The 25,009-nt window shown below is 49.9% G+C and overlaps 1 protein-coding gene across 1 annotated transcript in view; it reads right to left on the bottom strand.

The window, feature by feature from the left end:
* Positions 1 to 16,405, bottom strand: part of MED26 (mediator complex subunit 26) — a 52,833-nt gene extending 36,428 nt beyond the window's left edge. The window contains exon 1 of the mRNA XM_030303634.1: positions 16,129 to 16,405. Within this exon, the coding sequence (XP_030159494.1) occupies positions 16,129 to 16,200 (72 nt within the window). The 5' untranslated portion in view covers positions 16,201 to 16,405. The remainder of the gene's footprint in view (positions 1 to 16,128) is intronic.
* Between the last annotated feature and the right edge of the window lie 8,604 nt (positions 16,406 to 25,009).

A 25,009-nucleotide genomic window follows, 5' to 3' on the forward strand; every position in this document is an offset into this window, starting at 1 on the left:
CAGCTGGTTAAGCACATCCGACTTTGGCTCACGTCACGATCTCAGGTTCGTGGGATGGAGCCTTGAGTTGGGATTCTCTCTGCCTCTCTCTCCCCCTCCCTGCTCGCTCTTTTTCTCTCTCAAAATAAATAAACATTAAAAAAAATAAAGACAATGGAGCATAGGAAAAACAAAAACAAAGTACTCCTACTGCCTCAACACAAGCGGTTCTCATTTTACCCAAAGCTCTAGTTCTTGTGCCTTTTCTGCTTGTGCTTTAACAAAAATGCTCCTTTTCTTCATCATAGCAAGACTTGTCCATTTTTCTACAGAGGCTTCAGGACTCTTCTTCACAGCCCTCTGCCACTCGACTCTGCAGTGTACTGTGTTTCCTAAGCTTCTCCCATGCCGTTTAATTAATGACATCAACAATCACAATCATGTGAATATATCTATTAGCAGTGTTATTAAAATTCATCGTGTATCTATCTGTTGGTAAGTTCCTAAGAGTAACATGACTAGATCAAAGGACACCAGTGGCTATGCCTCTCCCTATGTAAATACTTCCCAAAAGGGTGAAGTATGAAGTAGCTCCTGGATCCTGCCAGCAGGGTGGTGTGGGATGAGGTGAGTAGGGTGGGAGACAGACTAGGAGATACAAAATGGCAACAGGGTAGCTTTAACGCTAAACCTTGATTTCCTGACAATGCCATTCTTCCCACACATTTGAGTACCAGGTATAATTTCTGATTATTAATCACATCAACATCTCTGTCTGCTAATGTCTCTGAGATCTTGGGACTATTGATTCTGCATACCCTATCTTCATACAGAAAGGACATTCCTTCCTAAAGGCGAGTTCACACACAAATTCATAGTTTGATCACCCTCAGCTGCAAATGCCGTACAAAGAAAGGGAGTCAGAAAACTTCAGACAGATTTTAATCCTGACTGGGAGTTCCAAACCAAGCACCTCTTCCAAAGAAGTACGCCTTCCGTTCTACCAGTCTGAGATTTTGTTCTACAACCTATTTCTTCCTTTTTCCCACCCCCAGGGAGCTTTTAGAAATGTGTAAAATTATGCAACGTTGTCTGGTAACTGCTCACACTAAAGGGAAGACTATCTTTGAGGAAGAAGAGCATCAGTGAAAACCAAAGTTAAGTATCTACAAAATCATCCAGGAGAATAACTGCCCCTACTCCCAGGAAAGTGGGAAGGGGCTTATACGTACAGGTTCAGTGCCTTCTATGTACTCTTCAGTATGGTAGGGCTTATCTTGTTCTCACTTTTTAGACAACAGCTAATTTGAGATTGACAGCAAATATCTGATGTGACTTGTCCAATGAAAAACATCTCAGAGAGAGCCATAGAGATTTGAATCTGGATCTGTGAGAAGTGAGATGATTCATTTTCAGAAATACCAAATAAAAGCTGTGCTGTTTAGTTAACAATAGGTTTACAACCTTTCGGAAATATGTAACCACCCCCCTCCCCCCGCCCCCTGACAACTGAGTCCCAACCCTTAGATACTTTACTTCCTGGTTCTTCTTTCCCTCCCCATTTTGTGGGCTTATTTTTTGTGGACTTTGCAATGAGCATGCACCAAAGAACTGAAGTCTTTGTGTTACCTCAAGGAACACACATGTGTTCAATCAGACTTTTTCCCTTACGTGGACATTGGCAACTACCTGTAAGGCTGTAACCTCTGTAGTATTCAGCCAATGAGGAACCAGGGGAGGGACTTGCACACTAGGAGATAAATTGCCTGCTGTAACTGCCCCAACTGTGCCCCTGTCCATCAGACACCTGTTCTTGCAAGAATGTTTATTAAACCCTAGCTTCCCTGTGCTCTGAGTCCGTGTCCCTCCTTTGATTGGGGTAGTGGGCTTATTTCTCACAGGGTCTAACTTCAAACCCTTGCATATTAAATACTTTTTAAAAAAATGTTTTATTTATTTTTGAGAAAGAGAGAGAATGTGAGCAGAGGAGGGGCAGAGACAGAGGGATACAGTGGATCCAAAGCAGACTTCGTGCTGACAGCAGACAGCCCGATGCAGGGCTCAAACTCAGGAACCATGAGATCATGACCTGAGCCCAAGTCAGATGCTTAACCGACTGAGCCACCCAGGCACTCCTAAAATACTTCTCTTTCTGTTCTTCATTCCATCTGTCCATCTGCCCATCTCTCTTTACTTAGGAGGAGGCTCCAAGGATATCTATTTAGTTGTTAACAACATTAATCAACCCAGACTTAAGAAATGAGAAGGCTTTCTTCTCCCTAAGAGGAGACCTCACGAATGGAGCGAGCAGATATAGCTCGGAGGCTCTAGAGACATTAGAGACACCAAAGCTGTGTGCCTGGGTGGGGGTTGAGAGAAGAGGATGGCTAGGAAGGGACAGGAGCCCCATTCTGCGCCCCTATGCCAGCTCAGGTGCAAACTCCTCCCCCACCTCTCATGTGGAAAAAGGCAGCAACAGCCCCCAGTCCTGACCCAAAGCACAAGTAATCCGAGAGGCCCTAGAAGTGCTCTGTCCTCAGGTGGGCATGAAAATTAAATAGAAATTTAAAAGCCAGTTCCTTGGTCTTACCAGCCACATGTTAGGTACTCACGATCCCCATGTGGCTCACAGCTACCTTACTGGATAGCACAGACGGAGACCATCTCCATCAGGACACAGTGCTCTGGAAGGAAGCAAAGACCTCCACAGGGATTCTCCTCTCCTCTCCCCTCCTCTCTGCAGCGCCCGCCATATTGTCTCATGACGAAAGCAAACGCTCTTGAGGTCAGCTATGCAGTGACCAGGTGACTAGCTATTTAACCTTGCTCATCTATGAAATGGGATAATACCTAGCAGAGAGCGAGGACACATTAACAGCTGATGCTTTGGTCCTCCAGTTTCTATTAAGGTCCAAAGATTAAGAAATAACCTTTACGAAGATTACACCAAAAGACCTTGAGCAGCTGATGTGTTTAGCAAGGCTGCTCACCAGATTGAATGGGATCCACAGGCTGAACTCCCTGGCTGAACTCCACAGGCAGGTCTATTATCACTGATAGGATTATTCCCCCCTTTCTGCAGGGCCTCCGGCATGGACAACCTCCCTCCCACTTTTGCTCACCTATAACAAACAGTACCCAGTCCTTCATGGTCATCTAGGTGACTACACAGAAGCTGGGCACTGTCCCTGCCATGGATGTGCTGAGCCTCTCGGGACACCACCAAGAGATGGCTCCCATAGCCCCAAGCCACAAATAAAGAAACTGAGCCTCAGAAACATTAAATGGTTTGCCCCAAGGCCACATAGGCAGAGGCCAGAGAAGGAGCTGAAGTGGCAGCCCTCACAGCTGGTGTTCACGGTTCAGAGCCCCCTGCTGGGGGGAGTCATCTTGGCCTGGGCCTTGCCCAAGAGAGGGAGGAGGTATATGCTCTCCAAGCACACCCTCCCCCTTCCCTGGGTCCTGTCACCAACTTACAGAATCCCGAGACTCCCTAGAACTACGGGACACACAGGGGACAGGCTTGGTGCCAGAGTGCTAACTATGCCACTACAGTTCCAAGAGAACAAACATACCACGGGAGGACCCCGAAAGGCTGAAGTCTGGAGAGGGCCAAGTACTCCTGTCAGGAAGAGGAGAATCCTCCAGGGAACCAGCCACCCCAACCCCCACCCCAATACTCATGAGCTGAGCGCTGCCCTGCCCAGGCCCCACCAAACCTGAACTCTTACTCTAAACCCAACTAGATCCTCCCAAGTTAGGTACTGCTTGTGCTCATCTGTCACTTGAAATTAGAGACGGACCCACATTGGTTCATAAACTGGTCACTGACTCTAACAGAATGAACAGGCTCACTATGCACCAGCGAAAGAACCAAGGCGGTGGGGGGGGAGGCGAGGGATGTGACACAGGCATGCTAGATACGTTAAAGACGCTATGAGAAAGATCAGACCAGGACGCCAGGAACAGCCAGAAGACAGTGCTCCTGGAAGATCTGGCCCTGGCCTTGCTGGGGGAGGCACCCTGGGCCCAGAGCCCAGAGAGGCAGATAGGAAGGGAAGGAGGGAGGAAGAAAAGGGGGAGGGAGGAAGAAAAGAGGGAGGGAGGGGAAAAAAGAGGGCAGGACATCCAGGTGTGGGTACACAAGCAGGTCAGCAGCTGAGCGTGGCTAGAGCAGCAGTGGGGGAGAGAAAACGCCTGAGCCAGACACTGGGGCACAACGTTCTCGGCTGATTCCGTCTAGACTCTCTTGATTGCAAGTAACAGAAAAGGCAGCTCAAATGAGCCTCATCCAGAAAAGAAGTCAGTGGCTCACTTAACTGAAAAGTTCAGGGCAGGACTCGCCTTGGGCCAGCTGGGCCATGGTGACCTAATCTTCCCTCAACTCTCTGAACAGGTCTCACTCCTGGGCAGGCTGTTCCCAAGCAGGAGATTACAGCAACAACCAGCTCATATCTTCCCCATTCACGTCTACCCCAACTACCCCAGCAAAGTGCTAAAACTTTCATAGGATCTGATTGGGTCATGGGCCCATTCTCAAACCAGTCACTGGCCAGGAAGACACAGCCCCATGATTGGCTAGTTCTCAGGAACTAATCATCCAATAGGCATGGACCAGAGGGGAAGGACAGGAACTGGCAGCTGGATGGGCTGCCCACTACCAAGCCTGTGAACTGTTAGCTACCCTGTATATCAGCACCCGGGGCGCATCTGCACTGGGGCCACATCCCATTCTCAACAGCCTTCCTAAGCAGCGTGTGTACATCCTCCTGACAAAACTCAGGCTGAAAACCTGACCTCATCCAAGGCTGCAAGGTGAACAGCAGAATCAAGATTCCAGGTTAGTTCAGTCTAATGACAAAACCCAAGTTTTTCTACCCAAAGACCGTTTTCTCCACTATATGCTACCTAAAGGACTCAGACTTTATATCCAGTCAGCCACGAAGCCCCTACAGAGAGGATGAAACGTCTGTGTTTGGGGACATTCACTCTTTGGCTGGTGTGGAGAGAGCAGGAGGCAGACCAGCTGCTAAGCAGCTGCACTAGACCTCCCTGGAGATCCCATTTTTCAGGAAGGGGGCTGCCATGGGAGGCGGACCCCAGGAGAACTCTGAAGTAGCCCAAGGAGTGGTGGCACCACCAACCACCACAGCGTGGCACAGAAAGGCAGGAGGAAAGAAGGTGCCTCCACTTTGGAATGGGCCTCCTGCACATGCAGGACAGCAGTCTGCTGGAGAGAGAGAGTTCAGGTGCTGTTGGAAGCCATGGCTCTAAGAACACCTGGGGAACGCCTTCAAGGCAGACAGGGTCTTGGGCAGTGCAGGGCAAAGCCAAAACACTTGGGGGTAAGGAGGCACCATGGGCAGGGGTTTGGAGAGAATGGAATGGCCAACACAGCAAGGTGCAAGGGGGACAGGGGATGACGGGCACCAATCAGTGTTAGGCCTCAGGCCTGGTTCACTCCTGCAGAGGAACATTCAGCACCAACCCTACAGCAGAGAACTGAAGACAGCACAATGACCCAGGAAGACAGTCTGGAGTGACAAACACAAGCACAGCAGATGATGCCACTTCTATTTCCCAATTTGGGGAAGCCCACCACCCACCAGATAGAAAACCATGTTCACCGTCATCCTAACACAGGAGTTTCATCCTCAGGGTGACAAGCAGGTGCCCAGTCTCCTCTAGGAGGAGCAGACAAGCAGAATCACAGAAACCCTAAGACAGCCCTGGCCCCGCCCCTGCCCCCGCCCATTTCCGACCAGCCACCTGGGATAACTACAGCAGTCTGGGGGCACCTATTGTTTCTGTCTGAACTGCAGACCCTGTCTCTACATGCTCCTCTTTGACCTCCTGTGGGCATGGTCATTTCTTCCAAGGCCCCCTCACCCCCAAGCCAAGCCAGAGCTGATTCTCCAAGAGTTTTCACACTGGAAGCAAGTGTGTGAATCCCTTCTTCAATGGCCTAGCCTTCAAAAAGTCAAACTCTGAGGCTGCTTCATTTCCCACCACATTGGAGAAATCTGTCCACAAGGCAGACAGAAAGAGAGACACACACACACACTAACAGCACTCTGACTCAGTGATGGGGTGAGAGAAGTTACAAGCAAAAGCAGGGCAAGCTCACATAACACTTGGGAGGGCGATGTTTCTTGACCTTTGGTGAGAAGTTAGGCTCCTGCATTCAGTGCAAGCACTGGCTTGTCAACCAATCTTCAAGCTGAGAATTTTAAATGCTTGAGAAGCTCCGTTAAAATAGAAGTGAAAGTGAAATAACCATTCACAAACCTTTCCCCCCATGATCATGCCTGAACTAAAACATGTGGCCCACTTCTGTCACTGCCAGGCTGCCAGCATCCAGCCAAGGGGGAGCAGACATCACCAACTTCAGGTGCTTGCTGAGAGCCACCCCTCCCCCCCACCCCAACAAACGGAGGGAAAAATGGAGAAGGCTGTGAAGGATCACCTGACCCTACCCTTCTCAGTTAACCTAAGGGGAAGAAGCCAGGCCCGGAAATGCAGGTACCAGTTTCCGGTTACCCAGGTTAACCAAAGGGAGGGGACAAGCAAGAGGAAAGGGGCAGAACGATCAGATGTGAAGAGACCATCCAGTGTCCATCCATGCCTCTGAGCCAAGAGGACAGAAGTCCAGAGAACTCGGCTCTTGCCTGGGTCCGGGTGCCGCCTCACAACTACAGGAGGCCTGTGTGAGCCCGGGGCCTCCTGGACTGCACCACTTCCCCTGCCTGCACCAGGTGCAGCACCAGGAGAGATGACGGGCTTGGAAGAATGAGCAGCACTGTGGCAAGCTCTCTTAGATTCCCCAAGTGCTCCTCAGCCCAGAATGGGGTAGAAGCTACAAGCCGGCACCCACTTTAACACAAGGTAAGAGCAAAGTACCCAAGTGTGACCGCGGGGAAATCAGAATCTGTGGGTGGGTACTCAGAACGCCATGCTGTGACCTCCTATCATCCAAACCACTCCATTGCTTACTCCAGGCCTTACATTTCAGTTACACCCATTTTGTTTCTGGACCCAAGTCTCCCAGGCCAGCATGCCCAACTATTTGATGGTATTATCACACCAGAGTGGTGATTAAACCCGCACGCACTCAGAGGACATTGCCAGCTTGTTCTCCATACCACTACCCCCTCCCACAAACAGGACTCTGATGTTTCCTGGGAGCATCCCCTCTATTCTGGGCTGGTTTGGGTGGAACCAACACCAGGGGTGAACCAATCAACACAGCCTACTAATTGCATCAAAGCCCATAGATGGCATCAGAAAATGTGTGCTGGGACTTCTGGGAGAGCATCACCTCGTCTTTCTTCCCCTGGCTGATGGTCAAAGAGGGTGAATCCCAAAGCTGCAGGGGTTGGAAGGACAAGGAGGACACCCCACTGTGCAGAGGGAACACTACAAAAGAGATGGAACAAAACCAGGGCCTCACCCGAGAACAGACTCACCTCAGAGCCTTTGAGTGGCACAAGCCAATCAGCCCTTTCACATTTGAGCTCCCTCTGGGGGAGGCTGGCCAACAGAATACTTGAAGCAAATGTGAAACCATCAGCAAAAAGGGTAAACCGTTCCTATTTTATATCCTACACGCATCACTGGCACTTGACCCCCACAGACAGCACTAAAAAGTCAGCTTGCCAACTGCCTGCCTGGCACAGTTGCAAGATGCATGGGGCAAATAAAGTTGGGAAGGGTCTACCTGACGTGGCTTCCAGAAGGGCTGGCCTTAAGAAGAAGAGGGCAGTTAGGTACCTTGGGGATCACCTGGAGAAAGAGGATGTGGCCACCACCTCATATGCCAACCTGAGCCGGACCAGGGACCTGATGGCAAGAGAGGTCGAGAGAGCTAATGAACCCAGCCCCCCTGTGGGCAGGCAAAGCTGCGGCCAGCTTGGTAGATCAGGTGGTTACCCAGAGCCAGGTGTGTGACCAGAGGTGCGGGTAGGGGATGGGGCCAAAGGTACAAGTGCGGGCAGGGCAGGGGGGGCTACCGGTGCCTGGAGGAGGACTGCCAGGCCACCTACCGGGCTCTTGTTGTGAGCTGGGCTCACATACACCTAAGTCTTCCATGAGAAGATCACAGAACCCCCCACCACGGAGTCAAGGCTGGCCACAGCCAACCACTTACAAAATCACTCTGTGCCCACAGTGGATGGGTGACCGGGACCGCCACAGCAGCCACAAGGCTGACTCACTGCAGGGTATGGCCTGGAGGAACCATCACCCATTTTTTTGGCCCTGATGAAACCCAGGGAAGCAGAGCGTCCAGAGAGAGTCTCGTTTGTCACGTGACCAAAAGGGCCCCAAGGCAGCATTTGAACAGTATCTCCAGGGTCCACAGACAGACAGGGATCTGAGATCAAGAGTCATCTTTTTTCCCTGTCACAGGGGTAAAAAATAACAGCCAAGAAATAGAAGGGAAAAAAATGCCTCACACCTTTTCCTCAGCCAGTTCAAGAGACAGCACAAAGCATTTCAGGTACAACTTCCCTCCCAGCCTGGCATAAAAACATCCCGTAGACAAACCCAGCATAAAGACCCAGACTCTGGCAGGAGAGTAGAATGCTGACCTTGTACCCACTACTGCACTCTCTCAGGTGACCAGGGAGGTGGTGGCAGGTGGGTGAGGACTGGGCAGGAGGGAAGGATTCCCGATCCCAGCGTGATCCTTTCTAGCTGTGTGTCTGCTGGGTAAGTGCTGACAGTTAACTCCCGATATTGGCCCTTTTCACAGGAAGATCAACAAGCTTCTGAGCACAGGCTTGCTATGGAAGCCCTAGAAACATGGGGATTAACTCGTGCTCCACTACCAAGGAGCTCGCGATCCCAAGGAAAATGCAATCAACAAGACCGGTTATCAGCAGGAATGTAGGGTTTTTAAGTTATGTACAGTGCCTGAGGGAGACAGTCTTGGATTAAAGCAGGAAAGGTTTCTGGGAGAGAATAGTAGCGATGACAGAAGGTCACAAATGTGAGGTACAGAGAGTCCCAACCTAGGTGTCACACACACACAAAGAAGGTTAGCTTACAGATTTAAGTAGACGCCGTTTTGATAAGATACAACTTCATTTCAAAGCATGACTAGATTAAGAGTAGCTTCTTTCCTTGAATTTTCTCAAAAAAACAGCTACTCAAAGTACACCTGTCAATATATGCAAGTTCCTGAATATTTGTTTTTTTTAAGTTTATTTATTTTTGAGAGAGAGCACAAATTTATTATTTTTGCGTGAGCACACAACTGGGGGAGGGGCAGAGAGAGAGGGAAAGAGAGAGAATCCCAAGCAGGCTCCGCGCTGTGAGCACAGAGCCGGACATGGGGCTTGCCCTTATGAACCATGAGATCATGACCTGAGCCGAAATCAAGAGTCAGACACTTAACCAGCTGAGCCACCCAGGAGCCCCCTGAATATTTCTGATCACAGAACTGGATCCTGACAGGCAAAAAGGTTAGGAGCCATTAGGCTAGAAGATTTCGAAGAGGGAAAGACTGTCCAAACTGGGATGGAAATGGAAACACAAAACAACATTTAAAAACACTTCGTATTTATGAGGTTAAACCACAGAAGACACAGCGGAGTCCAAATTCCCTCCTGGGCACTTCTTATGTAGGAGGCAAGAGACTGTCAGAGTTAAGCCCACTGCTGCTGAGCCTACCAACATTGGGTATAGGCCCATAGCCTCCTCCACGACAGTGGAGATCATTAATCTCTGCTCTCTCCTGAAAGGAAGATGGAACATCTACCTCTAGGACTAGTTCAGAGAGCAAACAGGAAGCCAAGCGCTCCACACTGTACCTGGCACGTACTAGGTGTTCTGTAGGCTGCGGCTGTCCGTTTTACAGCCTCCAGCGGATGGATGGAGCCAGGGAACTTCCTTGCAGTCCCAGGAGCATTCGAAGGCTCTCGACCCCACCTGCCTGGCAATGACATGTCACCTGATACGACCTTTCTCCTTTTTAGCAGGCTCCTCACGCCATCACAGGACCTCCAGGAGTTTTTGGGCAGGCGTCTGGGGGTCCAGACAGAGGGCCCAGATACATGTGCACACCCACTTGGCACAGTGGTTCTGGACTGTCTTGAGCCAGCTCGGACAATAATCAAGAGCTCCCCAAGTGCAGCACGGCCTCCCTCCAGGAACTCCTGCCTTCCCCTACTAGGTTTGCCTCGAAAATCCACACAGAGCAAACCTAACCCGGGGTACAACAGCTCTTCAAATACTTGAAAGCAGACCCCAGGTCCTCCACAGAGCCTGACACTTGTCCCCCTCCCCTCCCACTGCTGAGAGGGCAAATTGTTCAAGGGTTTGCCAGCTATTCATCAAATTCTGTCTCCCTCAGATCAGAGATGAACCAAGAGCTGGCTTTCTGTATGTGACTGTAAAACTTTTCACTCTGAAAACAAACCATACAGTGCTCTAGAAGTCATTTCATGCTCTTAAGAATTCTGAACTACCTTTGAATAAGAAACATGAACAACTCCTCCATTTGGACCTACGAGCTATAGCCCTGTAAGGCCTCCCTGACGCTGATCCCCACCCTCCACCCCAGATTGCCCACATGCACATTCTCTTCCTGTTCCAGGTCCTTCAAGGGTAGGGGCTGGGCATCTCCAGGTCTGCACCCTCCACACCCAACACCATAAGCAATGGCTAGAAATGTTTATTCAACTGCTGAGCCACCTTTTTCAGCTTTACCACATTTCTCCATCAACAGTATATATCAGTTGACAATTGAGATGTTAAGTGTATGGCCTCCTCAGACCTGGAATTCATTCAGAGAGCACTTTTAAACACCACATGCAGAATATTGGTATGTCTTCCTTATGCAAGAAATACTCCCCAGTTCAAGGAATCAAGGAATCTCCATGTCAATACTAGCTCAGTGCTCTGAGAGCGAAAAGGGGGAGTTTCAGATGGGGGCTCCAAGTCTGGGCACTAGAAAGACCAGGCTGAAAACGCACTGCCTATGCAGTCACTCGCCAAACCACAAACTCAGTCACCCACTCCAACAACCAGCTGAGGGGTCCCAAAGGGACCAGACAGACTCAGGACAGCCTCCCATAAGGGAGAAGAAAGGGGCACAACTTCTACTGATGGAGACAAAGCCCCCAGCTTCCAGAAGGCGATTTACAGTGGGGGTTGGGCAGGAGACATGCCCACAGAACTGCAGTCACCTAGGGACTGGACTGAGGCCTGGTTCCAGTTAAACTGGCGCTCTGAGAAGATGGCTAGCAGAGACACCAAAATCGAGGCACAGGTGAACAGCTCCTCTCCTTCACCTAACCTCAAGTGCATGTCCTGCCACACGCAGCTACATCTTGAGCCCAGGAGCCCAGGTGACCATGGAGTCTTCTTACAACTGCATCAGGACAAAGGCCCCTTCCCACAAGCTGATCTTGGACAATCCTCCAGGACTCTGTGACTTCCAGGCAGGACAACATACTATGATTACAATTAAAGCCACTTCTGAGGACCACCAGACCTCTGTGAAGACAGAATGTAAAATCCACCTTCTTCTAAGGGAGAGAGTGAGTCAGAACAAGGACCTATACCTGCGTCACAAGTGACACTTATTACCTGCCTGTTTCCCAAAGTCATAAAATGCCACACTGCTCTCTTCTTCACATATCGTGGCCACATATGAAGAACAAAGACAGGAATGTCACTGCCATTTGGGCAACTAGAGTGATCAGAGAGTCCACGTGTTTAGATTTTATAACCTTTAACGTGTTGGAGAGAATCGGAACCAACAGTCTTCCCTTTTACAATGTGTAACAGTCCTCCTTTCAGCAGGATCAATGATGTTTTAAGTTAACATCATGAGTCCTTGTAATCTTGAAGCAGAAAACAAAGCCAGCACACAATACTCATGAAAAGTTCCACATCAGCTGGCAATTGCCACACCACGATATGGTCTGGCCCAGGATTCTGTCCCTGACAGAAACCGTAAGATGTTTCCAGGACAGGCTGTCTAACATCATCACCTTGTTAGATCTCTCACAGGTAAACCTAAACCGATTTGTAATCTCATATAAACTTATGTAGGACAGAAAAGGCTCCCGCATCTTTTCTTACCAGCTCAAGAACACTGACCTCTTGGGCCTCTTCTCAAGCCATCGCTCCACCTTTGAGAGCAGCGTGGTGGCATTTAGAGCTAGAAGCACTGTCACTTAAACTTCAGGTAAGTCCCTAACTTTAGGGCAGTCACCTCAAATTAAGTCAGTAAGAAACAAAAGCGTCTTGTCCTCTCCTGACCATGGGAAGCACCCACTTAAACAGCACCTACTGTCTTTATGCTGTTGGTTTCTATGCCTGCAGGAAAGGGAGATCAGTTGCTCACCATCCCTCCCTTACAGAACTGTTGTGGGGAAGCAGGAGACCCTGTTCAAATGCTGCAGAGTCAGGTAAAGCATATATCTCTGAGTGGAGTTCTGGTATCTGTGAGAATTTTGTTATTTTCGAAAGTTCACATAATGCACCTCACATTAAAAGAAAAAAACTTTTAGAACAACTCATGTGAGCCTCTGCTACCCCTTCCAGAATCTGAACCCTGGATCCGGAAGGAGCCTTATGGGTGCATACACCAGTTCCCAGTCCCACTTTGTACATGAAGACCCTGCAGCCCAGAGAAGCTGGGTGGCGTCTTAATCTTCTAATTTCCTAGGGGGGGAAATTATCATTCTTGTGTGTCTCTCTCTGCAAAGGCCCTTTGGTCACCTCTCCTTGGCGCCTGACGTCTGCATAACTGTAAGGAAGAAAAGTCATTTCTGAAGTTTCCTGCCAGAGAGCCTGATCAGTAGGAGGCCTTTACACAGACATCTTGGGCAAGTTCAAGTCCCCTTCTCCCCCAGTGCCTTCTCTGGCCACTCCCTGTTCTGATTACAGAGATGCTCACCTGCTTTGTGCAAGGCCTGCTTTGTGCTATTATTCAACTTGTTATGGGGTTACAGTATCCACTCCACCGTCTCAGACCTATTCTATCCATGTGCCTCACGGTTCTAGAGAGTTCTGAATTAGAATATTACACGACTAAACTTCAGCACATATAGCAAGAAGGATGCGAGGATTCAATCAGTTTAACCAGCACTCAGCACCCTAAAGCGCCTAATGCTTCAGCCCTGGAGAAAGAAGACAAGAAACAAACCATGCTCACAAAGCCTACATTCTGGTCAAGAAGGCAAAGCCTGAACTTCCATGAAACGAGGAGTTCCAATACAAACGAGAAGTTCATCACCTGCTGAGAAGACTGTGCTTGGGTGGATGGACTCCCAATTTCTGGGCAGAGGAAGAAGGTGTGGCCCTTGACTGTACCCACAAAGACTAAGCGGGAAGAAACGCGCACACAGCGCTTCCGAGATTTTCAACACCCTGGCTACATACACCACAAGGAGAGTAAGGCTTAGATTGTTCTGAAAAACTGTTAGTCGCTTTTTGAAAAGAAGTGTAGAGGATTTACTTTATTGCTGAGTTGGCAGAAATTATTAAGTCAGAGTCTGCTGTTGCAGAAATTCAAATACTCCAGAGACTGAACTGAAAACATACAGACAACTTTCCCCTTAAGAACTCCTTTGTCAAGGAGATGATCGGTAAATGTTACTTTGTTATTTCCCTAACTTCTCAGCTACTTGTGGATATTAGGTCAGCTGCCCTGACATTGATTTTTCAAGCAAAAGCTAAGTTTGTTAACCATAATTGCATGCCCATAGAGGTAAGCATTACATGACACAATTCCCTGTCGCTTCTCTCAGAAGAGGTTTAATTTTAGTGTTGGCTCTTCAACACTGTCCCCATTTTTTTTCCATGAGCATCTTAAATATGTGTCAACTAACTATCCCAAAGTGGAGTTCATAATTGGCCAAGGTAGAGAAAAGCAGCTGGGTGCCGGCACTGCCTTCTTGGAGCTACCTCACACTCACCTGAGCCCAGGTCAATCCAGAGAAACTGCAGAATTATGGTCGCACCACCTCTGTCGGCAACCTATTCTGCCACGGCTCCAGTTTCTATATGGGGTTTGCTTCAAGCCACGCTCCTGTCAAAAGGTTCTAACAATGCTCACAGATGGTCACTGGCAATGGCAGCATTTAAAGGAGGCACTTTCCTCATCACTCGTATACGGAGACAGTTTCCCAATTCCATCCACCACGCTCACATTTAGCAGGACTCTATGCATACCCATCACTAAAGTCCCCCCCAGACAAGCCATATGACATGTGAACCCCATGCCATTAGAGCAACCATGGGCTCCTATGAATGAACACCACTGTACACACTAAAATACAACAAAAATGAGATTTGTTTCCTTCTCCCGCTTCTGGCTAGCCCCCCTTCCTCGTTGCCCTCCTCTCCTCTCCCCCTAGGAACCCTTTAGATTACAGCCTTACACAATACTGGAACCTCTGAGGTCACTGCCCTACCTAATCTACAACATATCATGACCGCCTGTCAAAGCGCCTCCTGATCCCAAAGCTCTCCTAGGTGGCATTAAGGATCAGTGCTAATATCTCAGCAACCTCTCAGATTCCCCGAAGGCAAACAAGCACGTGGAATTCAAGAAATTACACTCTGGACAAAAGATGCAAAAGTCACCAAGCTTTCATTTTTCATGTCATTTGTTTTATTCTCTAATATTTCAGTCTTAGGAACTGCAGCGGCTCCAGTTACTGCAAAATATTCTGGAAGGTTTTATATAGCTTGTGCCTACTCCACCCCCAAAGTCATAACAAAAATGTATACAACATTTGTTGAAGACAATTACCACCAAGTCGATCTTAATGGGGCCTGAAGACTAGGGACAAGAGGATTACTTATGATACAAAAACCAGAGACTTACAGACACCGTAACTCCTCAATTTCTACCAAAATTATACAAGCCAATGTGAATTATTCCAAAAATACCAGGCTAAAGCACAGTCCTAAGAGTAATTAGTCAAACCAATGTAAAGGAAAAACAAAAACCCTACAGTGAGAGAAACCGGAGTTACCTGGCCCAAGACAAAAAGGTTTTTTCCTTGGATCTCCAGCATATTAAAAAGTGATCTCAATGGCCACTTCCTGGTCTCCCAGCAAATGCAGGGGCTCATCTCATACCTGCCACAACATCTTCCTACTGCTCAACCTGCTCCTGCCACAGGAGAAAATGACCCCTACTGCCAACAATCCCTTTGAGAAAACATGAGCGGAGACACTACGAGTCTTCCCCTACACACGCGAAGAGGGGCAGAGAAGATCCCTCTGCAAACAGTAGCCTCGGTGGAGACCATCTAAGAAAGCAACACCCTGGGGTTGACCCTGACCCTCTAAGTGACAAGCCACCAAGCCGGAACACTCAGGTGGGGGGAAGTAATAGCCGAAGGAGCGTTCTTGAAGAACAGGAAAGAAAATCACCACCTCTAATTCACACCAAAAAGCGGGGCTCTGGCTTGGTCAGAAGACGCAATGGGCATTTAGGCCTAGAAAGGCAACAGGAAGGATCCCACCCTCCCCACGATCATCTACCGTCGGCAGCGATCCCAGGAGGGACTCGGCAAAGGCATGTCCACTCGCAGAACCAAAGGGGACTCTCCACGCGCCCTGGGCACCCGGCTAAGGGCAAAGCAGGCTGGGGGCGGGGAGGGGGGGGTCCCTCTGAAGCCAGGAAGATGCTTCCAGCCGGGAGAAGAGGAAAGGAGGACTTTCCTGATCACCCAGAAGGCCGAGACACAGGCGACACAGGCGCCCGAGTCATACCCCGGACACCAGTTGCTCCACAGCCTTTCTCCCTCCCCTCCCCCCCGCCGGGAAGACTTCCCGGGGGTCGCGAGTCCCCGGGGAAGGGCAAGGCGGGTGAGCTTCGTAAGGAGCAGTAAGGGTCATACATCTGGAGCGGAAGAAAAGGCAAAGCTCTGGCCTCAGTTCCCTTCTGCTCCCTCCGCCCAGGCCGCACGGAAGCCTCGGCCTCACGTACCCAGCGCCGCCAGACTGCCTGACCTGCCCCCGGCTCGGGCCCGTGGGGCGAGAGACCGGGATGGCAGCGGCCCTCGGGGGCAGGTAGGCGTCGGGCGGGTTCCCCGGAGCCCGGCGGGCGAGGGGCATTGGGGAGGGGGAGGGTCCCGGGCCCACGCGGCCTCCGTCCCGGCCCGCGCAGCGGGTTCTTACGTTGCTCTGGGGGTCGATGGCCTGCAGCAGCCGGTCCCTGATCTGCTGCGGAGACGCCGGAGCCGCTGTCATTGCCTGGGCGAGGCGGGGGGGAGCGGCCGGGCCAGCGGGCGGGCGGGCTGAGGCGGGGGACGGGGGTCACTCACTCGCCGGCCTCCGGGAGCGGAGCCTCATGTTCCCCGCGGTGCCGGGGAAGGAGGGGGCACGCGGGGTGGCGGAGAGGGGAGCCGGGGCTCGGGCCCGGGGCGCCACCGCCACCGCCACCAGAGGAGGAGGAGGAGCCACCGGAGCCGCCGCCGCTGCTGCCGCCGCCTCGAGAACCAAACTCCAGTGAGCTGCCCCTGCGCGGAGCACTCTGGGTAACCCGCGCCGCACGCAGCGTCGGCGCCACGCTGAGGAGGTTGGGAGATAGGGCGGGCAGAGACGCCGGGTCTGGGCGGGGCCGCGTGCGAGCCACGCCCCGCACCCCCACGCATGCGCGCGCAGGCGTACTGGTCCGCCGCCCCGCCCCGCCCACCGCCCGCCGGAGGTAGCCGTTGGGAGGCGGTTGGGCGGGGCAACGGCCGCCGCTTGGAGGCCCCGCCCCCGGCTGGGCCCTGGGGAGCTGAGGTTTCCGACGGAAACGGGCGGTGCGCGCCGAGTCCTTGAACCTGGGCACTCCGGTCGGCCGCCTCAGGGTTGGCGGCGGAAGGACTCTTCGTTGGGGAGAAAAGCCTTCCCCGTACCGAAGGAGGTGACGGGAGTCGCGGGCGGGAGAAGTTGACAAGTTTTCCGAGCCTGGGGTCCCCAGTCCCTCGATCGCGGTTCCTGGAGGCGAGGGAGCCAAGTCCACGTTGTGATAATGCGCGCGGAAGGGTCATCTTTAGAGGAGCAGAGGGATGCCCCCACCCCTCCAGAGGGCGGGGGTCTGCAGTGCTTCGCGTGCTGGGATCACCAACACATGAGACAGCGAAGCGCGTCTCGGGAGAGCCCTCACTCCAGCTAGAAAGCCCCAAAGCCAGCCCCTTGAGCCCACCGACCCCCAACGTTGCAAACGTGTGTCAATGCCAGGGTTTCTCATCCTGGGCACCAGAGACATTTGCGGCCGGCTCACTGTTGTAGGGGCCGTCCTGTGCATTTTAAGATATTCAGCATCCTGGGTTTCTACCTACTAAACGCCAGGAGCACTCTCTCCTCCAGTCAGGTCAACCAAAAATGTCCAGTCATCGCCAGAGGTCCCCTGGCAGGCAGAACGTCCCCTGTTGAGAACCACTGGTTTAAAAGACCCACCCTGCTTTGCGTGGAGATGCTGGAAAAAATGAAACCCTCATTCTCTGAACAATACATTTCACAAAGGAAGAAATTGAGGCCCAAGGTCACCCAGAGTTACAGGTCAAACCCAGAATTAAACGTCAAGTCTAGGGAGTCTCTTTCCCATCTCCACTTTACTGCCCTTTTTTTTTTTTTTTTTTTTTTTTTTTTTCCCCACTGCTCTCTGCTAGCTCCAGCGCTCGCTCACTCGCTCGCTCGCTCGCTCGCTCTCTGGAAGCCCTGTTAGAAATACTGTTATGAGAAGGGGTGAAAAGGCAGGCTGAATGGATTATTAGCCGCAGCCTCCGGAGAAATAAAATTTTTTGTTGTTACAGGAAGACCTAGATTTAAAACAGGAGCGAGGCAGCTGATGAGAACCACACACGCGCCTTGGATCTGTGCTACACCTGTGAGTCTTGCATTTGTCATGCTTCTGGGAAGCGTTTTTGCAAAAACGGCTGTTTCTGCACGTGGTTGTGTCTGCTTCCTTCTGCACATGTGAAAAGTTTTACATCACACTTGCAGGAGAAAATAAACATGGGCAAAAAACTTCTTTTTAATTTACTCACTCTCCCTCCTAGAATGAGGTGCTTTGTGTACATGGTCCAGGTTGGAAACCAGCCCATTTGGAGATACTCTTTATCTCACTTCAGATAAGCAAAATAAACAAGCTCTCCCTCCAAGCATATTCTGGTCCTGCCTTTCTTTTAATTTCTAACTCAGATGTACAGTCTCTTATTTATTTTTTAAATCAAGGATCACATAGACATAAGCAATTTGTTTTGCATGGGCCAGGTCATTTAAGAAAAAATTTGGAAAACACTCAACTTACCTGCCCTTTTTAAAACTAAGAGGCAACATTAAGATGACTGAGTTCTGTAAGGGCACTGACTCCACTCAGTGTCCCCATTAGAACAATGCCTATTACATATTTTTGAAATAAGTGAATGAACATGTCACCAATACATGACAGCTGTATACACACACCCAGACAGAGGTATTAACTGTTCAGTTCCATAGATGGGGGACACAGTGGGGCTCCATAAATATTTAAGGAAATATTAAGTATAATACTATATACACATTAGGATGCACCTATTCATGCAGATAACTATATATATATATGTATATATACATACATATCTGCATAGTTTTAGTTATATATATATATATAGTTTTATTCCACATTTAACATATATGTAGTAGTAAAATTAAATCAGATCGCCACTCAATGGTAGTCTTGAAAACGTTAGCTTCCCTTAGGTCCAAGATAGATACTGCAGTTCACCTAGCAAGACTTTCTGCTTCAAGGAAGAGACACTTGAAATGGCTCCTATCAGTTACACAAAGGCAGGGCTCAGGGTAAATCCCCTTGCTGTAATGGTTCTTCGTCAGCAATGTGTCCTTTAAATTAGGTTCAGAGGGGGCGCCTGGGTGGCGCAGTCGGTTAAGCGTCCGACTTCAGCCAGGTCACGATCTCGCGGTCCGTGAGTTCGAGCCCCGCGTCAGGCTCTGGGCTGATGGCTCAGAGCCTGGAGCCTGTTTCCGATTCTGTGTCTCCCTCTCTCTCTGCCCCTCCCCCGTTCATGCTCTGTCTCTCTCTGTCCCAAAAATAAATAAATGTTGAAAAAAAAAAATTTAATAAATTAGGTTCAGAGGACATCCACCCCACTGTCCTGAGAAGACAAGATATTTTGTGCTTGTAATGCCCCTGAAAAGGCTGCCTTACCTCTCCTAGTGAGATGGCTCCCCAAAGGGCAAGAGGCTCCGAGCCCATGACTTGCCCTTGCCATGGGAAGTGGCAGGAAGTTAGTTTTAGGAGCCTGAGCGTAGAGCGTCCTCAGCCAAGCTTGGAGGTAAAGGGAGTGGGCTCGTTTTACTGTAGGCCCAAGCCGCATAAGCAAGGGCATCACAGAAGGGAGCTGCGAGCAGGCCGGTTCACACAACTACTTAGGAACAATCTTCCACAGCAACACCACATGGTGGCAAGTAATAACAGCAGGGGCTCGCCCAGCGGACTCATTTCTGAAGTGAAAGGAGGCTGTACCCCCTTTAGACACCTACACCCCTGGGAGCTGCGCAATTTAAAGTTATTGGACTTACCCCAATAAGGTTATGTGAGGCCTTCGATGAATAATAGGAAAAATGTGAGTAAACCACCACCCTACTTGGACCCCTTTGTTCGCTCTGAATTTAACATCTGGCGGGAATTTTTAAAAAACGCTGTCCTCTGTTAGCTCCTTCAACCCTATCAGTGATCTCGGAGATGGGCTTCAGAGTTCTGTTTGGCTTTGCAGCAAGTCCTGCTTATTCTAAAAGTGAAACTGATTTCAGTTGGTTTTGAATAGTCCCCTGAAAGGTCAATGCTCTTAGCAAGGGCTTCAAAGACAGACAAGAGAACACAAATAATTTCACTGTGGGTCCAAGTAGGGGGATGCAGGCACAGAGCCTGCTCTGGAGGATCTAGTTTTGAAGCCAAGCGCAGGAAACAGGTTGGGGGCCCAGTAATACAACACCATAATTGTATGGTCTGAGCAGAGCAGCAGGTGCACCAGGGAGGGCAGAGCCACTGCGGATAGGAACACTACGAAAGATGTTGGACAGCAATTCCAAATGTTCATACCCTTTGACCCAGTATTTCACAACTTCCAAAATGTATCCAAAGAAAGCAATCAGATGTAGACAAACGTGTACACATACGGGGAAGTAGACGGCAGCATCGTGTGTACGGGTAAACAATTAGAAGCAACCCAAGTGTTCAGTAAAAGCAAAGTATGTGAACAAATTAGGGGTCGATTCGTGCAATTGGGAAGGTTACGGACAGAGGGGACCACAAGATTCTCTAACTCCACCTGGGTAGTGGTCTTGTTTTATGGTATACACAACGTGTAGAAATTCACCACGCTGTACATGACACTTTCAAAATAGATAAATAAAAAGATACATAGACCGATGACAGATAATCTAGGCACTGAAATCAGTGCTGAACAACATGGGATGCTCCCGATTTCATATTAAATGTTAAAATGCAATATATGAACTATATTATCTTGCGATCATCATTTTGGTTTTATAAAAACATGTATACTTCTTGGACATGATGCACAGAAAAAATACTGGAACGAAAGAAGCCAAAATATTTACAGCCGTTATCTCTGACAGGCAGAATGCCAGGTGATTTTTCTTATGACATTTGTGCCCGAAGTTCCCCATTTTCTAGAATGAAGATGTGGTGTGTCCTCGTCCTCTCATCCAGTGCTGGGGTTATTCTGACCTCTAGTAGCCTCCAGCCATCATCTTCTGAGTCGGACACAGCTAATCAGAAGCGTGCCCGTAATCTCCAAAATCCTGAACGTGGATTTGCCATCAGGCCTCCTGACGGATGTCCATCTAAATCCTAACAGTGTGCATTTTGCCCACTGCCCCAGTTTTGAATTCTTCTTAGTAATAAAGAGAATGACATTTGTTGAGTCCCTGCTACATGTCAGGTTCCACACTGAGGGCTTTACATGAGGACCCAGATGAACCCCTCCGGACAGTCAGGCCCCTGTGTCAGTTCCCCCTCTTGACGCTTGATGGCAGTGGGGGGAGGGGTGCTACAATTCGCTCTAGAGAATGCAGTGGAACCATGCTCTGCCCGGTGTAGGTTAAAGCTTTAAGAAGGCCTGGCAGTTACCACCCAACCCAGCAAATCCACTCCTATCAATCTCCCCAAGAACACTGAAAACCTACACTCACAGACTTGTACAGGTAAACGTCCACAGCAGGGCTATTAACAGGTACAAGGTACAAACACCAAATGTCCACCAGCTGGTGAACAGATAAATGAGATGTATATCCACACACTGGAATATTATTCAGCCATGAAAAGGAAACTAAGAGAGGCAGCATCCACCTTTGCAGTCCTGGGAGCATAGAGCTGCCATGTCACAATCTAGTGGCTGTGCTAAAAGGCACTTTGGCAAGAGCTAGTGACCCAATGTGAAGGAGAACAAGGTTCCCAGTGACAGAGAACACCAAGCCCCATATGCCTAACCCCAACAGGCTGGGACAACTCAGGTGAGGTGCCAGGCAAGTGAGTTGACAACCTCTTGGGGTTCAGAGCTGGCTCCACTGCACCCCAGCCAATTTCCTGCCCAGAGAACTGTGACTCCTAATAGTAGAGGTTTTTAAGCCACTTAGTACTGGGGTCATTTGTTACTCAGCACTAGCTAAGAGAGACAGGGTTGCTAATGTAACCCTCAAGTGACACATGAGGAAGATCCTGAGCTTAGAGAGGAGAGGGGCGCCTGGGTGGCTCAGTCGGTTGAGTGTCCAGCTTCAGCTCAGGTCGCGATCTCACGGTTTGTGGGTTCAAGCCCGTCACTGGGCTCTGTGCTGACAGGTCAGAGCCTGGAGCCTGTTTCGGATTCTGGGTCTCCCTCTCTGCCCCTCCCCCACTTGCACTCTGTGTGTGTGTGTCTCTCTCTCTTTCTCAAAAATAGATAAATGTTAGGAAAAAAATTAAATAGGAGACTCACACACAGCCACTTCACCAACAGTGCAGCTGGGATTCCAGACGGAATCTTTCTGATGCGGAACCATGCTCTCCGGCCCTCATTGCTACTTAACTCCTCGGCCCCTCCCGCCTGGTGTTGGTCTTTGGCCGTGTGTCTCCTGTGTTTCTGTCCTCTCCTGAACCCGTGCCCTGTCTCATTCTTCTCGCCTGCTGACAGTTCTCTCCTCTGACCTGCTGCACACACACGTCCAGGCAGCTTATTTTCTTTTAAGCTTTAATTACCTTCTTTATTACACTGACCTTCAGCTAAGTACAGGGTAACAAATAATCACACATAAAAATAATACAGTGCACATAGTCTTAACACATACACTTAGGCATGAAGAAAATAAAGGATCAATCTGCCTCTCTGTTGATTCCACTTTTCCACTACTGCCCATGCTTTTTTCTAGTAGCTGCGGGAACACTCCTACGGATCCCTTTCATTCACCTTTAATTCTTTGGAAGGCAGACCAGGTAAATACGCTTGTGAAACTGTAAAACTGATTTTGTCTGCTTTTGGCTTACAGTCATAAAATTATTCTTGCCTTTTTTTTAATTAAAAAAATTTAATGTTTATATTTGAGAGAGAAAGAGAGCGCGCGCGAGCAGGGGAAGGGCAGAGAGAGACAGAGACAGAATCTGAGGCAGGCTACAGGTTCCAAGCTGTCAGCACAGAGCCTGACGCGGGGCTCGAACCCACGAACCACGAGATCATGACCTGAGCTGAAGTCGTCCCTTGCCTGAGCCACCCAGGCACCCCTTGCCTTTTCCTTTTTTAAAAAAAGACCTCCAAAAACTTGCCAAAATTGTGTTTCTGAAATGTTCAAATAATCTCATCGCTTGGCCAGGTGGTCTAAATCACTTGTTAGATTATAGGCTATTATGTATTACATATGCATACGTATGTAAATATTATACGTGCAAAATATAGAGAATATATTATGGTTTCATATTCTCTCAGTTACTCTGGTGAGGCAACGAAATAAGGTCAGTAACTGTTCTAATGCTCTAGTGAATGATTTTGATAAACATTTTCTTTAAGCATCTCCAGAAATAAGAGCAGATCACCCTTTCTACCTCAGTAAAGGAATTGCAGGATAAAGTCAATTTATTGCAGCTTTTTCTGTTCCAGATGGTCTTGCCGACAGACAGTTTGGATCTTCTTGCCCCCTGCTCTAAAAACTCAGGGACCTCGGCTCACGTAAACCCTTGGCCTTGTGAGCCACGCCCCCTCACCGGCACACGCATCACATGCTACAACGTGGCACACATAAACGGCCCATCTTCCCGACCAGCCTTATTCCTCACCGTCCCTAAGTGGGTTTTCTCCACTCCTGCACACTGGTCACCTAGCTATCCAACCAGGTGGCCTGGCCCTTGCTTCTCAGGGGAGTGACCTGGCTAAAGTCACATGACTGGATTTTAGACAGGATTACGACTGCAGCCCAAAGCTCAGGGGTCCCAGACTGGCAGAGAAACGCATGAACCAAATCAGCTGCAAGCCACTTCCCCAAGGAGCAGACAAGGGCCAAGGGACTGATGTCAGAAAGCAACCAGGAGCAGACAGGAGCCACAGTCAAAGGCCCAAACTGGCCAATGGAATGTGTCAGAAACAAAGGCACAGTGTTGTGCCTCAACCCAGAAAGCAATGTGATGCTCTAGAAAACACGCCCTACAAATACTGCAGGCTATATATACAGAGAGGAATGTCAAGTCCTGACGAGACCGGGTCCTGAGCCATCGCTGTCACAGGCGGAGAAACTGAGGCACAAACAGGACCAATGACCTCTCCCCAACATCACTGGCACGTGAGGGACAAGGGAACGACTCGGAGCGCAGGCCCACGATCCCCTCCCCGTGGTTCCCAAACCCCATAGCTCGAAAAGCCCAAAGAATTTCTTTAAGTTTGCGCCAGGCCCATGTGGTTGACAAAGGCTGTCTGAGGCCGTTCCACCTTTGTCTGTCCAGCTCTGTGTGAATGTTACGAAGTCTGGCTACAGAAGTGTTACTTTTTGATGAGGGAGCGCGGCCAGCCCAGATACCTCGGGGTATCGTGTCACGTATAGGACACGCTGCTGGAAAGTGCAAGTTCTGAATCCGGAGTTGGCTCGGGTGCCCCAGGCCTCCGGACACGTCTTACGGATAAGGGTGGCCTGAGATCCACATCAGCGAGCAGGTGGAATGAGCCCAAATAAAGGTGTTTGGGGGCGGGCAGGGGGTGGGGGGAGCAGTGCAGCAGCACAGGAGAAGGGCCAGGGGACGAGGCTTCACGTCAGCTCTGCTGAGGACACCGGGAGACCTTGGGCAAGTCACTTCCCCGGATAGGCCTTCCATTTCCTCATCGGGAAAAACGGGATGACGGCGATCCTTTGGACACCCCTCGTTGTGCCAAAGCATTGCGGTGATGCCTAAGAAGACCTGGCGGAAGGGCTCTGAACTTCTTCTGTTCATGCAGTAAGAGATACGGTGCAGCTTAGGAAAGAACCCCACCCCCGCCTCTGACACACCAACCACACCACGGACACCGCGTGCCAGGTCCGCTACATGCACATCTCACACAACGTCACACCACAGAAAATTTGGCTCAAAGGGGTAAAACCAGGGAACCATCTGTGCCCCAGCTGCGCCGCTCCCCCCTCCCCAATGGCCGGGGCTCCCTCCCTGCATCATTCTGGCAACTACATGGTTCATTTGTCTTAAAGTGAATCTTTCAGAACTGGATTATTGCACCTAACCGCTTGCATGCGATTCCCTTACCTCACTTAGTACTAAGTTTCACAAGGAGACTTCTGGAGGCATGAGCAAGCAGAAGTCTATTTGAAAAGGGTCTGACCAACAGCCCAGGTAACTGGGCCTGCCTCTTACCCTAAGAACACCCCGAGCTCGCCTAATTCTCAGGCTCACGGAAGAGAAGTACAGAAAGGACAAAAGTTCCATCGGCCCCATTTGTGCCTTTTTCCTTTTTAGCCTCGAAACGTGGTGGTGGCTTTCCTCACACTTCCTAGATGCTCTGATGTTTACATGTTTGTGAGTTTTTTCTTCTTTCCTGAT

The sequence above is a fragment of the Lynx canadensis genome, chromosome A2, assembly GCF_007474595.2.
Source record: "Lynx canadensis isolate LIC74 chromosome A2, mLynCan4.pri.v2, whole genome shotgun sequence".
NCBI lineage: Eukaryota > Metazoa > Chordata > Mammalia > Carnivora > Felidae > Lynx > Lynx canadensis.